This window comes from Nicotiana attenuata, unplaced genomic scaffold, assembly GCF_001879085.1.
Source record: "Nicotiana attenuata strain UT unplaced genomic scaffold, NIATTr2, whole genome shotgun sequence".
In the NCBI taxonomy this organism is placed as follows: domain Eukaryota; kingdom Viridiplantae; phylum Streptophyta; class Magnoliopsida; order Solanales; family Solanaceae; genus Nicotiana; species Nicotiana attenuata.
Genome location: NW_017674006.1, coordinates 13,428 through 29,981, shown reverse-complemented (window position 1 = coordinate 29,981; position 16,554 = coordinate 13,428). Strand labels below are relative to the sequence as shown.

At 37.3% G+C, this 16,554-nt stretch overlaps 1 protein-coding gene across 2 annotated transcripts; it reads right to left on the bottom strand.

Annotated features, from left to right (window-relative positions):
- Positions 1–452: 452 nt before the first annotated feature.
- LOC109217800 (actin-related protein 5) lies at positions 453–15,550 on the bottom strand. 2 transcript variants are annotated; one of them, XM_019382071.1, is made up of 12 exons: positions 15,244–15,550; positions 15,086–15,156; positions 9,385–9,509; positions 8,699–8,743; positions 7,108–7,210; positions 6,714–6,823; positions 2,773–2,882; positions 2,597–2,687; positions 2,090–2,521; positions 1,742–1,869; positions 1,212–1,557; positions 453–1,121 (listed from the first exon to the last, which is right to left on the bottom strand). In XM_019382071.1, the coding sequence occupies exons 1-12, from the start codon at positions 15,342–15,344 to the stop codon at positions 621–623; spliced, it is 2,163 nt and encodes a 720-aa protein (XP_019237616.1). In that variant the 5' UTR covers positions 15,345–15,550; the 3' UTR covers positions 453–620. The 2 variants fall into 2 exon arrangements, with proteins under 2 accessions (XP_019237616.1, XP_019237617.1); XM_019382072.1 differs by lacking the exons at positions 9,385–9,509; positions 15,086–15,156; positions 15,244–15,550 and having other exon boundaries at positions 7,108–7,215.
- Between the last annotated feature and the right edge of the window lie 1,004 nt (positions 15,551–16,554).

The window sequence follows — 16,554 nt, the reverse complement described above, 5'->3', positions numbered from 1 at the left end:
TAAGGTTAGGGAGGGGGGGGGGGGGAATGTTTAACTTCCAGGTCTAGTGTAAGTCTGGTGCAACCGGTTGTCAGAGAAGGCGGTGAGGAGATAAAGATTGTATGTTGATGTAGTGGAGAAGCCGTTGTGGGAAAAAACCCAGGATAGTGTATCATTGCGATTTCGGGATTGGGGAAAGTATGTATTATGGATTAGGCGGAGAATGGTAGATGGCAATTGGAATGAGATTGGGGAGATATTCCTTTGGCCTTGGGCGAGAAGTGTATTAGCCGTTAGCGCCGATTCTGTAGAAGGACCTTGAATAAGACTACGGAGAGAACAGTGATGGTAGCCGGATGTCATTTCATACATTGATGAGTGATCCTTACCTATCAGTCATATGCCATCTGCCAGCTCGTGTGGGGAGGGTGTAGGTCAGAAGGACCAGCACGGTTAAAAGAAAGATCAAGTCATCAGGCCATAGAAAGATTGCTTAAAAAGCAAGTTGTGAAACACATTCATTACGAATACAGCACAATATTATCCTGTATAAAATGGTCTAAATGGTCCACTATTCATATATAACATAGCCCGCTGAGTGTACTAAACCTATGCAAATCTATCAGTTTCAACTTGAACAATTAGATCCTGTATCTGAACTTATATCTACGAAGCCAATCTTCGCCTTTTTCATAATAATCCATTCTACTGAATGTTTGATGTGGGAATTGCATAGCAGCAGCATACGTTGAAGCACCTCGCCATGCATCCATAATTGGATCTGTTGCTCTGAGAACCTTTATAGGAGTTCCACATGGCCTGATCATCCGAATTCCTGCTTCCAAGCGCTCAGCCATACCTGGGTAGAGACAACTCCCGCCAGTCATAAGTATTGAAGTTGTCATTTTATCCCCCAAGTCTTGTCCCCAAGTAGGCAATCTTCTCAAAGACACTCCAACCATTTCATCCAACCCTGACTGGTCAATTCCAATTAAGTTGGGATTGAATAGAACTTCAGGACATCTAAATCTTTCAACCCCTAGTATGATTTGAAAATCCTCCTTTGTTAGAGGACGGAAACGTGGCACCTCTGAGGCAGAGGCTCCAGACTCTGATCCTGGGAAAAACGAAGGGTCGATCTCCTGCGCAGATATGTTACATCAGGATACATCTATTAAAGAACAACCCAACGTAGACTAAGCACTGCATGAAGTATTAGGAAATGTACTGACCTGAAGCCTAGAGGAGATTCGAGCCAACTCAGCTTCATCCTGATCTGGCTTATCATCGTCATCATCATCATTATCTCTACTCATTAGCTTGTAGAGTTGCCAATCTTCATCCCTTTGACCAAAAGTATCTTCACCTTTCCCTCGATCAAATGCTGCCGTGGTTAACAAGCGCATCCTCTCTCTTTGGGCAGCATTCAACCTTTCCCCACGACCGACACCTCCAGAAACATTATTATTGCCATTTGCATGGTTCCCATTTGTCTTCAATCGCTTTCGCTGCTCAAGTTTTTCCGACAGCTCTTTGTATTTGGCTCGCAACTGCTCCATATAGCGTTCTGGGTTTTCCCTACACAAGATAAGATGAATGCAGCAAAACTGTAATTATAAAATATTAGTTTTTACCTCATCAATATAAATAACTATATCCATTTTGAGAAGAAACATAGATATTATAGCACATCATTGTAAACAAGTTTAATAATGCTACAATAAACTAGTTCAAGTACTATCTGACAAGAAATACAACATACAGGCGCTTTTGTTCCTCAAGTTTCTTTTCCTTCTCCTTCTCTAACTCCTCCTCCAAACGCTTTTGTTTAGCTCGCTGCCGTGCTTCAGTTGTGGACTTCAGGAACACTTGTCTTCTCTTCTCCTTGAGCTATTAAGAAGTTTCAACATTTTCATTTGTCAGTTAAAAAGTCCAACATAGAAAATGAACGAGAAAATAAGTGGAAGATGATTTTGCACAAAGCTGGCCAAGAGTGAGGTGGAAGAGACAATTGCAACAATAAATGTAGTAGCAGCAGCTCTACAATAAGCTAGTTCAAATATTATCTGACAAGAAATACAACTACCAATATGGAGATTTACGTGCATACCTGCTCTGCTGAAAGTTCTTCATCAGGTATATCAATGAGATAATACTTCTCAGCTGCAGAAGCATCTGCTTTCTCGTCACTAGGAACTTGCTCACCCTTGGCCTTCCGAAGTGTTTGAGTAACTTTTGCAAAAGCAGCTTCCACTTCACGTTTAGAAGTATAACCTCTACTTGCAAGGAACGACACAATTTGGTCATCCTCAGTGTCCTTGAGCTCCTCTAAGAGCAATTCCAAACCTTTTAATTCATTTTCAAGTTCATTTATTTTTGAGGATCTTTTTGCTTCAGCCATATCACGCAATCTTTGACTTTGTTTTTCCTTCAAAGCCGCCTTTCTAGCAAGTTCTTCTTCTGATGGAGGCTCATCGGCTGGTGATGGAGTCCAAGGAAGCTGCCAACATCTGGTCTTTTCTTCAGCTTCCTTATCCCCCCTCTGTCACAATAGAATCAAATACTTTACCTCTGGACACCAGAAAGAGAGGCTGGACGAGAGAAAAGTGCTAATTACCTGAAATAATTGAACCTCTGAAGCATAGTCTGCGGCTATGTAACAGTATTCCATCTTCAGTTCTTCAACCTTTTCCCATGTAAGCTTTGATCTGTTTAAGCATTTAAGGATGAAGCCTGAAAAGCAGCCAAAAGAGTATAGCAACATCATGAATTCAAAAAACCATTAACACCTACATGTGATGAGGGTGCTTGAGTGAAAGAAGCTGCTTCAGATAATCAGTGACATGGTATCCACCAACATTAGCTCGACAGCACGCTTCATAGACAGGTTCTCCGTTAATAAACTGAAAATGCAACAAATTTTGTCATATATTAGTAGCATATAATGAGAAATGACAGCCTACCGCTAGCAAAAATTGCATCATGATAAGTCAAACAGAAATTAGCCTGAAAGTGTATAAGGTCTTAACATTGATCTCTTTCACATACTGGGGCCTGCACCAATCGAAAAATATCTTTCAAAGATGACACTTATTTGTATTACATTGGCATCACCAGACGGGGGCACGGTTGACACCTTTTAACATGTGATAACCTACCAGTTGAAAATATAATTAAGTAAATAAATGTGTTCTCTCTAACAATTTAAACTTTTAGAACGAGATGGTCACACGCCGAAAATATCACTACCGACTAGCAAGAAAAACTCGAAACCATGCAACTTTCCCGTGACTTAAGGGGTTGTTCATGTCAAAATCTTTTTTCCATTGTATTGTGCAAAAATCACCACCACAGCACCACCACAGGGTTGCTCAGCCTCTGATGTACTTTCGAGGTTTTACACCACTCAAGCACAAAGAAGAAAGAAAAACAAAAGCACCCCGCTAAAGTTTTTCACAAAACTAGCGAAAGCGTTCTTCAAACTCATGTTAGAAAAATGTACGATAAAAAAAGAACATTATACACTTGTTCTTCAATCCCGCAAGATTGCAAGAAGCGGCGAATAAAGGAAGAATAATGAAATAAAAAATCAATCACGTTTTTGAAGCTAATGCTCAAAAAAACTAATCACCAATCTTTATTTTTAGCATATTGAGCCCTTTAAATAGGCCTTACAATGAGTAAAATTGATAAGATTAAAAAAACTAATCCTAATTAAACTAGAATAAAAATAAAGCTAAAAAAACCTATCCTAACTAAAATAGGAAAAATAATTCTAGTAAGAATGCGATAGCAACTAACAATCCTAGTTTGACTAGAACTACAAATATAATCCTACTAAAATAGAATTAAATTACTAGAAAATAAGAAATAACAAATCCTAATCTTTAAGGAAAAGAAATCCTAATCTTGAATGGATTCTTAGCTTCTTGGATTTTTAGCATTCTTGATCATGCATCATTCTCCCTGATTGAAAAAAGACTCGTCCTCGAGTCTAACAGCTTCCATAGATGGCACAAGATTTGCTATAGTAAGAATGGAGACCCAAGGTGAGGAAAAAAAGGGGACACAATGCTCACCTGGTTTTAAGTTACATTTTGCTAGTTTATCATAGACATTTTTCATGTTGTAAGCAAACTTAGCATGTGGCCGAACTAAATCCCACTTTCTAAATTTAACTTTCTACCAAGTCTTCTTCATGTAATCTTTCAATGTTGACTCTCAAACTTCAACTTACGATATGAAGTTGTTGATGTCAGAACTTCATCATGAAACTTGGCCAACTCCATGTCTAGCTTTGAATTAAGCATAAAGATCAGCGCTCTTCTTGAGACTGCATCAATTGTTATGCTTGTACACCAACAATTACTTTGATGATGGTGATATATATTTATGAGGTGAACACATCTTGTTTCTCCAATATACCTCAAAAACTCCATTATCCACTTCTTTTTAGGTAATCCTTCCTCTTGTTCATGCATATTTTTATCGGGTCAACAATCAAGTCAATATTGTGTCAAGCATCTCTGAACGGCGAAAAGTCAACGACACACATGGCTGGATAATCCAATGGATTGTCATAAAACTTTGGAGGTAATTCCTCAAGTTTTGAATACAATGCATGTTCCTCGTCTCTTTGATATTGGTCTTCATCAGCTTTGTCCTCTTCACTCCCTTGATTATTTGAATATTTATCATCTTGGACATAGTGCCTTGGTACTCTTATGCCTTGGCCAGCTTCAACCTCCTCAACTTGCTCAATATATCTTGTTGTATGCAGTTGTATGTTATGTGATGATTGAAGCACCAAACCTTCAACCAATACAGTCAGATGCTTTATTGAGTCCGTCAAGCTATTTAGCTGCAATTTAATTTCTTCATTGTCTCGTTCAAGGACTATAGTTCTTAAATTCTGATTTTTTTAATTGAAGATCCATTGAAGAGGATCACGAATTTGCTATTTTCTAGTTTGGTGACACGATGAATAAGATAGCAAGTCAAGAATTCGAACTTGAAACTCGTGTTCAAATACCAAATTGATGTACTTTCGAGGTTTTGCAGCTCTCAAGCACGAAGAAGAGAGAAAAACAAAAGCATCTCGCTAAAGTTTTTCACAAAACTAGCGAAAGCGTTCTTCAAACTCACATTAAAAGAATGTAAGATGAAAAGAACCTTACCCGCTCGTTCTTCAATCCCGCAAGATTGCAAGAAGCATTGAATAAAGGAAGAAGAATGAAATAAAAAATCAATCACATTTTTGAAGATAATGCTCAAAGAAGCTAATCACCACTCTTTATTTTCAGCATATTGAGCCCTTTAAATAGGCCTTACAATGAGTAAAATTGATAAGATTAAGGAAAACTAATCCTAATTAAACTAGAATAAGACTAAGGCTAAGAAAACCTATCCTAACTAAAATAGGAAAAACAATTCTAGCAAGAATGAGATAGCAACTAACAATCCTAGTTTGACTAGAACTACAAATATAATTCTACTAAATAAGAACTAAATTACTAGAAAATAAGAAATAACAAATCCTAATCTTTAAGGAAAAGAAATCCTAATCTTGAATGGATTCTTCGCTTCTTGAATTTCTTGGATTTTTAGCATTCTTGATCATGCATCAGCCTCCAGTGACCGAACTCCAGCAGAAGCTCCGCCAAATACCGCAGCGTGTGCCGCCACACGCCACTGGCAGTTCCAATTCCCACGACGCGTCAATCTCACGCGCTGGTGGGTAAACCCTTTCCCGGCCACTTTTTGAGGGAGATTTCTACTCCTTAGGGTTCATCCACCCATCTAAATTCCTGCAATTTCTGACCAACAGAAGTAGGGTTCTGGCTTTCCAGAATGTTTACCAGCCAGATATCTCTTCTCTGGCAACTTTTCTGCAGATTTCCGACAGAGTGGAAGTCGCCTGTAGCCACTGTATCCTCCCATTCAGTTTTACAGAATTTCTCATTGATTCTCCAGCCAGTTTCACACAGAAAAGCAGCTCTTCGGTCGTTTACCGACGAGTTTTCCCAGCAAATCTAATACTACTCTCTGAAATATACTCTCTGATCAACCTTTAAACTATATTTTGTGGTATGTTACTTTGGTCAGAACTCTCTTCAATCCAACATTATGTCGATTTGTTTTGGCGTTTTTGGTTCCAAAAAGGGAATTCGGAAACTCGAGTCCAATGATTAATTCGGACCCGATACTTGGAGGTTCTAACTACTTAGTTTGGGAGATACGGGAGATACAAGAGATAAGTTGAGAAATTGAACTATCTCAGATTATCAGTTACAACCTCATATCTCTTTTTCACCAAGTATTGTCATTCAGTTTCTCCTTTTTATTTTTTATAACAGTGGTGTCCAGACCAGGTCGTCAGTCAGTTTCTAGATCATTATTCAAAGGAATTTTTACGTGCTAACTTTTTAATACAAATATCTTTTAACGATAAAAAAGAATTCTTACGTGCTTGGTTCAATAAAAAAAAGGAATCAAGCCCGCATGTGAGGGGCATGTGAAGATATAATTAAGTAAATAAGAGTGTTCTCACTTCTCTCTGACAGTTCAAACTTTAGACGAGATGGTTATGCAGCTAACACTACCCATAATTGCTTTTTTCCTTCTAAATTGATAAGGTACAATGCATTTTTAACCTTAAATCAAATTTTATCATGCAATTATCCTAATACCACCGCTCATTCATAAAAGCTGCATAATAGGCCTCTAAAGCATACCGGAATGACATGACTTGTAGTAAATCCTGAGCTGATTGCAAGACCTATATCTTTACAAATTCCAAGCTGTTGGTTGTATTTATAGCTGAATGCAGCATCTACACCAAATGCTGCAATATAAAAAAAATGCGACTATTGTGAGCAAAAAGTGCACATAAACGCCACAGAAAGTTATGTTCTTAATTATCAAATCCACGAACTATTGTTTGGTGAGAAGTGAACCAAGTGAATAATGTCACACATGAAAGAATTTTGAACAAGATCAAGATAAAACAAAATAACCTTTAGGATGACAAAAAATAAAACATAAGTGCAAGTGCGCCACACAACTTTAACAACATTAGAATCCAAAGCAATGCAAACAGCTCCAGGCAACCGATATAGGTGTCCATACCTACTGAAGGAACTCCATATGACTCGAAAAGAAGTTCAGCCATTTTGCCACGAGACTGAACTGGATTGCAGGCACATTCAGTAATTAAGATAGGATGGTCAATCTGTCCTGCCACCGAATTGGAATAAGAATTGGTTTAAGGGACTACAAGCTGAAGTTTAATAACAGGATATATGCAGCAGAAAGTAAATGCGCAATATCAGATGGACATGATACGTTTGAAGAAAAGGGGCAAAAAGTGAAAGGTCTGTTTTTCACCATATCTTAAACATCTTAGCTTTGCCGCTCCAACATATTTTGTTCTCAATAAAGGTAATGGTTCTACTGATATGATAGGAAAACTGTCGATGTATACATAGAGAATTCTACCAAAGAGACGGTTCTTTAGAAAGAGCATTTAGTCATGCTCACTGGAATATCATATGGGCTCCAGAACTTCACACTGTAAAAAAAGAAAGTTCCGTCCATGTGTACAAAAGAATTTTCAACAGCCTTACACTCTCTCTCTATATATATTGTTCACATAAGCGTCAGAGTCCAGTCCCGTTTTCTCCTTATCTTAGGGTAGTAACTCTCTGACCGTCCCTCCGATCACCCACTGAATCCCAAATATACATGCTACGCCCCATAATCTATGCCATAATAACCAGTTTGGAAGTATAAAAATGGATTGTAGGCAAATTCGAGTAGTGGTATCTCTGTGCATATATGTATGTACGCCTTATGAGAAACAAAGGTATGCAAACTGAAGTGCATCTCTTCATTTACATATATGCAATACATATGCAACATATATCATCACCCAATTGTTTAAGCCAATGACATCGAGAAAACCTAGATATGGAGGCACATCAATTGACACGGAATCTCTTGCAAGAAGGAAAAAAAGAGAGAAGAGAAAGAGGATAGTGTCAGAGAATCTCCTTTAACAAAAACTGTGTCACACCATACAATTTACTTTAATGTGCAAACTGATGATATTGATATCATAAGGTCGGTAAAACTATAAGGACTTATATGATGCTTGCTTAGCCCATGTTTCTTCTATTTCTTTTTTTTTTTTTTTTTAAATAACATTTGTATTAAAATCACAGCACAAAGATTGTGCTGGTATCCATGTACAGTTTCCAAAAAAGGGTAGCAAAAACCTATTCTTGCTCTTCTCACAAGGATTATATCATGTCTAATATGTATTCTACATCATTTATGTAACTTTCTTCACATGAAAACATAAACAGCAAGATACAATTCATCGTTAGGTTCTGGGTAGAGCTGTTTCTTCTATTTCTTTTCTGTGTTAGCATATCAATTTGCATTCTGTACACGATCCCTAGAAAATACAGTTGGATAAAAATTCTGCGGATAGAAGATAGAATAATTTGACAATTGACAAGGATCAAAACATCAACGACCGACATAAACAGTTTATATCAAATAATCAAAGAGAAGCAATAGTCAAAGGCCACAACAAGGATTTTAAAGCTTCACTCCGGACAGCAAGCACCAAGCAAATCTTAATAAACCAAGCTGAACGTAATAGCATCAGATCCGTCTATCATCCTGAGTAATAGTTGAATGAAAGCAAACATACCTGTGACTGATCAGCACCTAATCGATCAAACCCAAAGTCCAGTATCTACATACAGCAAACCGCGAACATAATGGTAACATGAGTACCGTTGCAGAAAAAAAGATAATAAGAATAATGGTAACATGATTAATGCAAACAAGACAAATCAGAAAGACAAGTTAATCCACAATCATCAATGTTCCATATGTCAGTTAGACTCTACTTAGCAACATAGCATCACATAAACCAAATATATGATCCAACTATCACTTACACCAAGAGTGCCATGTATGGCATCAGTGCCGGCCAAAAGGAGGAAAACGAGTCATTATCGAGAAGCTTTCCGCTACAATTGGCCGCGCATCAATATCTTAGTCAGATTGCACTGTCTTGACACTCTAAAATAACATCGTGAATTTGCCTTGCTTGGCCTTACATCCCAAAGAGGTTATAGTTAAAATCCAGAGAGGGTATTCTCTCTTGAAAATAGGAATGAAAACATAGAACACAGTAGTTAGACCTAAAGTCTAGATAAATTGTCAGCTCAACTAGCTTTCATGCTCTGGTAGGTCGTTGATATTTCTTTCTCTGTTTTGGGGGAGAGAGTTGGGAATAAAGTTTACTCATCACAAATTTCATGGTCAAGCTTACAAACTCAACAAAGCCCATTTACTCAGAAACTGAATCCCACCAAATAGAAGTCTTACATATTCCATTATCTCAAACTGATAAACAACATTGCTCTCAAATGCTGAACGAGGTCCTGAACGCGTGCAATCAAAGTACTTCAGTAGTGCAGGATTGTGATCACCGACAACTGTTACTGTTTCACCTGCAATATGATAAGAACATAACAAAACCTTGAAGCCAATATTCACCAATCAAATGATGATGCATTATATGCATTCGCTATTTAAAAACATGTTTATAGTAGGTGTTGTTTAGCAAGAAGTAATTTTGATAATTTCTTCACCAATCTTCACTACAGTCTGTTCATTATGGAATTTTTTTCTGATAATGGCAATGTCCAAGCCAGCTTGCACGCACCTCGACTATTTAAAATATGGTCATAAGAAGTGTTGTTTAGCAAGGAGTAATTTTGATCATTTCTTCACCAAACTTTTCTACAATCTGATCGTCGTAGAATTTTTTTATTTTTAATAAGATAGTGTTCAGATCAGCTTGCTCGCACCTCAACAAATCTACCAAGTGCCTACTACCTCCCACTGCCACAGGTATAATCAGGTAACTCTATGGAGATTTGAACCCTGGTCTGCCTTGGTCCATTTCAACTTCATTGACCTCTAGACCATAATCTTATGTGCTTCATTATGGATTATTTTTAATCATAAATGGATTATTAAGCACTTGTCAAATTACAAATTACAGTGTTGGGAGGGCAACACTTGGAGCCCTCTTTGAGAAGGCACCTGCAGGATTGGGAAATTGATGACCTAATGGCTCTTCTTGGAAGTTTGGAGTCTCATCCAGTGAACAACCAAGCAGCAGATAGATTGAAGTGGGGTAATACTAGAGATGGAGTATACTCAGTTAAAGCAGCCTATGCAGAGAGCTCCAACAAAGTTCTAATAGATTTATGGCCTTGGAAATTGGAGGACTGAACTTCCCACAAAGGTTATGTGCTTTTGCTGGATAGTATAAAATGGAGCTTGCTTAACCCAGGATAACCTTATCAGAAGAGGTTTCCACTAGCCAATAGATGTCATATGTGCCACACAAGTTCGGAGTCCATCCCACACATGTTCATTCATTGCACAGTACCAGCAGATATCTGGAACAAATTCTTAACCATTTTTGGACTGAACTGGTCTATGCCTAATTCAGTCAGAGAGCTCCATGAAGCATGGGGTCTCCGGAGAGTTGACAAAGCCATCAAGCACATCTGGCTCATGGTGCCTGCCTGTATCTTTTGGTGCATTTGGATTGAACGAAACCACAGATGTTTCGATGGTATTTCAACTCCTAGAAGCTATCTAAAGGCTAGATGTTTGGTTAACCTTTTTAGTTGGGTGAATCTTTCTCCTGTAAATAACTATGATATGTTTCTGGATTTTGTCAGCTCCTTAGCCTTATAATAGTCTTTTTGTATTAGAGCAGACATTTTCCTTCTTTTGTAATCTTTGCATCTTCTTGATGCCTTTAATGACATTTCACTTACCTTATAAAAAAAAAAGTAAACTCAACATCCGAACTGGTCTCTACATTGCTTCCAAAAGAGTTATCATTTTTCAATCAACTACCAAATGATCAATTAGCTACAGATCAGTAAAAGTTTGATATCTTGACCAAACAAGCTTTTAGTATCACTTCTATCCTTCATGCAAGGCAGAGAGGTCGATCACATAGGATAATATAATCAGCCTAATGACTCAGATTATTAGTGTTCCAATTATGCAGAACAGACACAGATAGAGAAAATTAAACATCCTTGTTATACGGGAAGATACAAGTTAGATGGTGTGAGTTGAAAGCTGTCCGGTTTATCTATGAAGAGTTATTTTGAGCTTTGGGCAAACACTTCTATCACATAATGTCAGACTGAAAAGAATTACTCCAACTGACGGGAAGGTTAAGAAAGGAGAAATGAAAGATGATGATATTGAGGTGCCTCTTAACATGCCATCCCTTACATGCTATCCCTGCGTCAAAATACAAGTTTTGTGAACATCTATTGTTTACAACAGAAGTATGATGTCTTTGGCTGTCAAAACATCTCTTATTTCTTCCTAAACAAATGTCCACATGATATGTAGAAGAATGGGTTTTCATATCTCCTTCAATCTTCTGCATACTCTTTGACACTGCCAACACTCTAGTAAGCTTCTAATACTTAGAGGCATCACCCATTGCACACCAAAAAGACTTGGGAAAAAATCCCACATCTACCTTGTTTGTCTGCAGTGAAGAAAAAAAATGACTTGCAGATTCTTGAGCTTCCTCACAGGAAAAGCATCTGCTACATAAAACAAAACTTTTGTCTTGTAGCCTGGCTTGGGCATCTAAGGCAGCAACCCATCCAAAGCAAGCAGCCTTTCATGGTGCTTTAGCTTCCAAAACATGGCCCAACACCAAGTTAAGTCCCAATGGCCAACTTGTTTCTAAAGAAGTCTGTAACAGCTTTTGACAGAAAATTTCTTTTCTTTTACTAGCTGTCCAGATCTGAGAGTCCAACCTGTTAACATCAAGGGTTAAGGTTCCAAGAAGTGCAGAAATTGACTAATTTCTACCTCCCAATCATCAAAATGTCTCCTAAAGGTAAGCTGCTAAACTGAGTTAGTAAAGCAACCTGCCACTGTACAGTATTTGTCGGTGGTTAAGCTATACAAAACATGAAATCTATCCACCTAATACCAACCTTCCATCTTATGTTCTGCTGAAATTCTGGCCACAATTTACATTTTTGTTTTAATAAACCAACTCCTGCAGCTAAAACAGGGCAAAGACACCAGAAGTCTTTCCTACCATACTTGACAATAATTATTTCCTTACACAATTATTTGTCATCCTCATTATATCTCAAAAGCCATTTAAAAAACAAGTCAAGTTCTTGCAGTTTTACTAAATGCATCTTCCTCTTTTCTACATTTTCTTCCCATAAGAACTGACTTCTCATATTATTTTCTTCTCTACTAATAAAGGAATATGAAATAATGACATCATGCAGGTGAGAATCCCATTCAACACACTGTTAATTAAAGTGAGTCTTTCACCAAAAGAGAGGTATTGTTTCTTCAAGGAATTAACATGCACATTTGTCTACCCTATCCTAACTCTCATTGGAGGTTGGAAGTTCCCTTGAACAACCAAACCTGCTTTTTTATCTGTAATGATAGAAAATTGTTAATTTTGCCCCTTATGTGACTGTTTAAATCAAAATTTGAACTGAACAAAAGAAAGCCACTAGGAAGACATTTCATAAGTTTAGTAGGTTGTATTAATACTATTTTTTTAGAAGAGTAGGTTGTATTAATACTTTCAAATGCATCTTTCTAATTGAGATATAGTCTCCATGATAAGTTAGTGCATAATTACATATCAAGATTTAGTGTATTGTTTTCTTAGGATTGGGTAAAGTAGATTCTAGATTCACCAACTTATATCTTTGACTCTGTCCTAGGCTCCTTGCGAGGATGTGTTTATTCCAGTTAGGTAGCACTCGTAAGGACAAAGGATCAAGTCTTAAATACCTCCTTGTGTATATGTTTAGCCATAGTTATGAAGTTTAAGAACAAAACCTAAGGTGGCAACTTTATTTTCTTTTCTTCCATAACTAAGTGGAGCAATCAAATTTGGTAGAACATCAATCTACACTATATGGACTTATGGACGGTATACATCTAGAAAAGGTACTGCTAGGCATCCAAAATGAGTGTGTTCAACTTTTAAAACTTTTTAGTCTATTTTGAAGGAGCCCCCAAAATCCACACTCATGTCATTCTCGTTTGACATGTGTTATTAAAAGACATCATTTGTCTCTTAAAGTGATGAGGTGATGAGAAGCGAGGGGTTATTACTTCATTGATAAGGTCATGCTTTAGAGAAATTCGCACTTTAAACAATGATTCGCAAAGTGATCCTAATAAGAACTGGTCAGCTATTTGAATCTCAATTTTAAGGAGTTGGATTATTATTATTATTATTATTATTATTATTATTATTATTTTTGATAAAGTTGAGGAGTTGGATTAATATCGTCAATATTGTTAGTTATTTTAATTGCAATTACATTATTATAGTACTAAATTCATATGTGTTTGGCATTTTTTTCAATTTTACGTAGCTTTGCGCCTAACTTCAACAATGCGTGCACTTCGCTTCCCCGTTTTCACTTCTCCTTTGGATCTTGTCGCTCTTTTCGCACTTTTCGCTTTTGAAAACACTAACATACACATCAAGGATAGACATCAATGGATGATCATGAAAGCATGCCATGCATCCTAGATATTTAAACAAGTGAAATTATCGAAATTCAACATTATCGCTTAATTCCATTTAGTTACTATTCACAAGGACCATAATTTTCCTTTATCCTCATAATACCTTTTAACTACTAGTTTTTTTTGTTTTTAAGAAAAAAAAAACACCTTTAAATTAAACTTGCCAACAAATAAATAAGAGCGACCAGGTAAGCAAAATGGCAAGATTCTAATATACCAAATCTAACTACTATTCACGAAACTGTAATGAGGAACTTAAAGTTAAGCATCACATAAAAAAATCAAAAGATAATATCTCATTTTCCCAAGAGCATGCTTGCATAAGTTTATCATTCTGGGACTAGAAATAAAAACAACTGCTAAAAACAACAAATATAGCAGCTACTTAAGCGTCTCATAAGCAAGGAATAAAAGTTTGACATAGGGACTCAGACAGGTATCTTTGTGACAAGGGTACAGGTAAGCACCGATATGGGTACTTTCAATTTTCAGCAGTTTAGAGTCTATTCTGAAGGACCTAAGCAGAGCACCAATACACATGTCAGCCTGTTCTACTATAGTTCATTAAAGCAAATGAAAAGTCAATGCCACATAGGAAAGACTATGTACTAGAAAACCCTGGTCTACCAATTTTTTTGGATAACCAAAACTGGGTCTACCATTTCTCCTAATTAACAAACTTTCTCTTACTTTTCCTCCTTCGTAGTATTCTTTTGCGAAGAAGACTCCTGTTAACAGACTCCTCGTTATATCCATGAATCTCAAGAAAACAAAAAATTACCATGGCCTTGAGTCTCTTGACTTTTCTGTTTTCCGAATATTATGAGCTGCTATGATACTGCTCCCTCATCACCCTTGCTGCATGACACTTAATTCAAGTTTGTTTGCTCCCCACTCCACCCCCAAAAAAAACAAATTGGGCTTATGCACCTTTTAGAATGACCGGAATACAACATGGTTATGGTCTCAATCACAACCTCCATGTATAAAGGCATAGGAACCAAGCATTCTATCTGGGTTGTGCATTTGCTTTTGAGTATTGAGCACTCAGAAAAGAAATCAAAAGAGGAAAATGAAATCAAAGTACATGAATTCATACTGTAAAGTATTCCAAAACAGAAAAATGATTTCTTTTCATGGGAAAAAAAGTTAGTGAAAATTTCATAAGAGGTGTTAAGTTAACCTTCTGAATGTTCCTTTCACTTATCAAAAGAAAGTAATGGCCACAGGATTAACATTTAACAAGATAGAAGTTTAGAGGCAATCCAAACAGGTGAAAATGCTAACATATCTATGGAGACAACCGGTCAACACATTCTGAAGTTAAGAAGTTAAATGCAAATCCGTCCTTCTCAATCAGCTATCATAATCTAAAATCTCCCCCGTCTTGTAGAGATGAAAATGTGGTTCATTTTTATTATTCTCCTTGACCTCAATAAAAAAAACATACCAGTCGTTTTGTGGCGAGGCCTCTGAACAATGTTTCGAAAGATTACGCGAGGATCATTCTCTCCTGCCCACCTGTCAATTGACAAATCCGAAGCTAAATAAACGGAAAAAAGAAGAAACTCAAGCACGGAGAGAATTTGGGAATTTAGGGATGAATACCCAATACGGAAATAGGAAGCGCCATTGTCAATGACAATGGGGCAACTAGAGCTGAAGGAACTGTAATCTGATTGCCTCTCTATTTTCGAAATGAACGGCATTTTTTTGCTCTCTTTGCACTTCGTCTGTGTGCCCTAGAACACTGTCTTAATGGAGTGCCATCCATGGTAGACAACAAGTATCAGCGGGTTATTCGTGTCTATTTTTCGGGTCACCTATACCCGCTTATTCGACCTAGTATTATTACTCAATGCCTCAACCCATTCAAATGTCATATACTCGATTGAGATTTCAGTCCTCTCCCAATTTTCCCTTCCCCTTTACCCTCCCCGTTATAATAAATGAAAATTTTAAAAAAGCTTTCTAGCACAAATATGCAAACGAAAATTTTAGAGTAACCCTATAGGACACCTATATTTCTCGGAAAGAAAAGCCTCAAGTAAAAGACCAATACAGCAAAATTTCATCGGGAGTTTGTATACAGGTAAAATCGAGCTCGTTGAACATCACAGTTTCCCGATAAGACAAATGGAGTAGGAACATGATCATAAGGAATCGAAATCTGGGCGAGGAGCCTCTCGTGTCGGGTTTCAAGCAAAACACCTGCCCTCGGAGGCATCGGAACCACGTTCTTCGGATTCGGTTCGAGCCTCAAGACTTCGGAGAACATTATCAAACGGCTGCACATGACTAACGAAAGGTTGTGATATCCGTGCCCAACGGGATATCACGGCGTGAATCTCGGTCCGTATCGGCAGAAAATCAGTGGTTAGCGAAACGAAAGATTTTTACCTTTTTTAGAATTGTACTTAGGGTAAAATTCCCCTACTATATAAAGGGGGAAGATTATTATTCATGAGACACATGTAACATGCATATCAAGGCAATATACTCATATTCTTTCTATTATTCGAAGTTGTTACTTTTGTTCATCAGTTCTTCATAAGGATAAGCTCGGTCTCGAAGGCAGGCTCCTCATTAAGCCATTTACCGAGTCCGCGATCACTCTTATTATTGGTTTGGCAATTTATTACGTCTTTCATTTGTTTAATCTAACGCCATTAATTATTTATATTGAATTAATCTGCATATCCTTAAAACCACATATAAATTCAATTGTTATCCGTTTTTTAGGGTAAACAGTTTGGCGCCCACCGTGGGACTAAGGATAACAGTGGCAATTTGATACAAATTCTCATAACACACTCTGCTTTACGCTTGTTCTTTGAGATTTTAATTTCAGGTAAAATTTAAGAATGTCAAACTCTCAATCTGCTCATTTGCACGTTGATGTTGAGTCTAGCCACCATG

Coding starts and splice junctions, on each gene's coding strand:
- LOC109217800 (XM_019382071.1), bottom strand. CDS start 15,344: ATGCCGTTCATTTCGAAAATAGAGAGGCAATCAGATTACAGTTCCTTC. Junction 8,744..9,384: donor AGTTTGAGATAATGGAATAT/GTAAGACTTCTA, acceptor TGCTGTATGTAG/ATACTGGACTTTGGGTTTGA. Junction 1,122..1,211: donor GAATCTCCTCTAGGCTTCAG/GTCAGTACATTT, acceptor ATATCTGCGCAG/GAGATCGACCCTTCGTTTTT.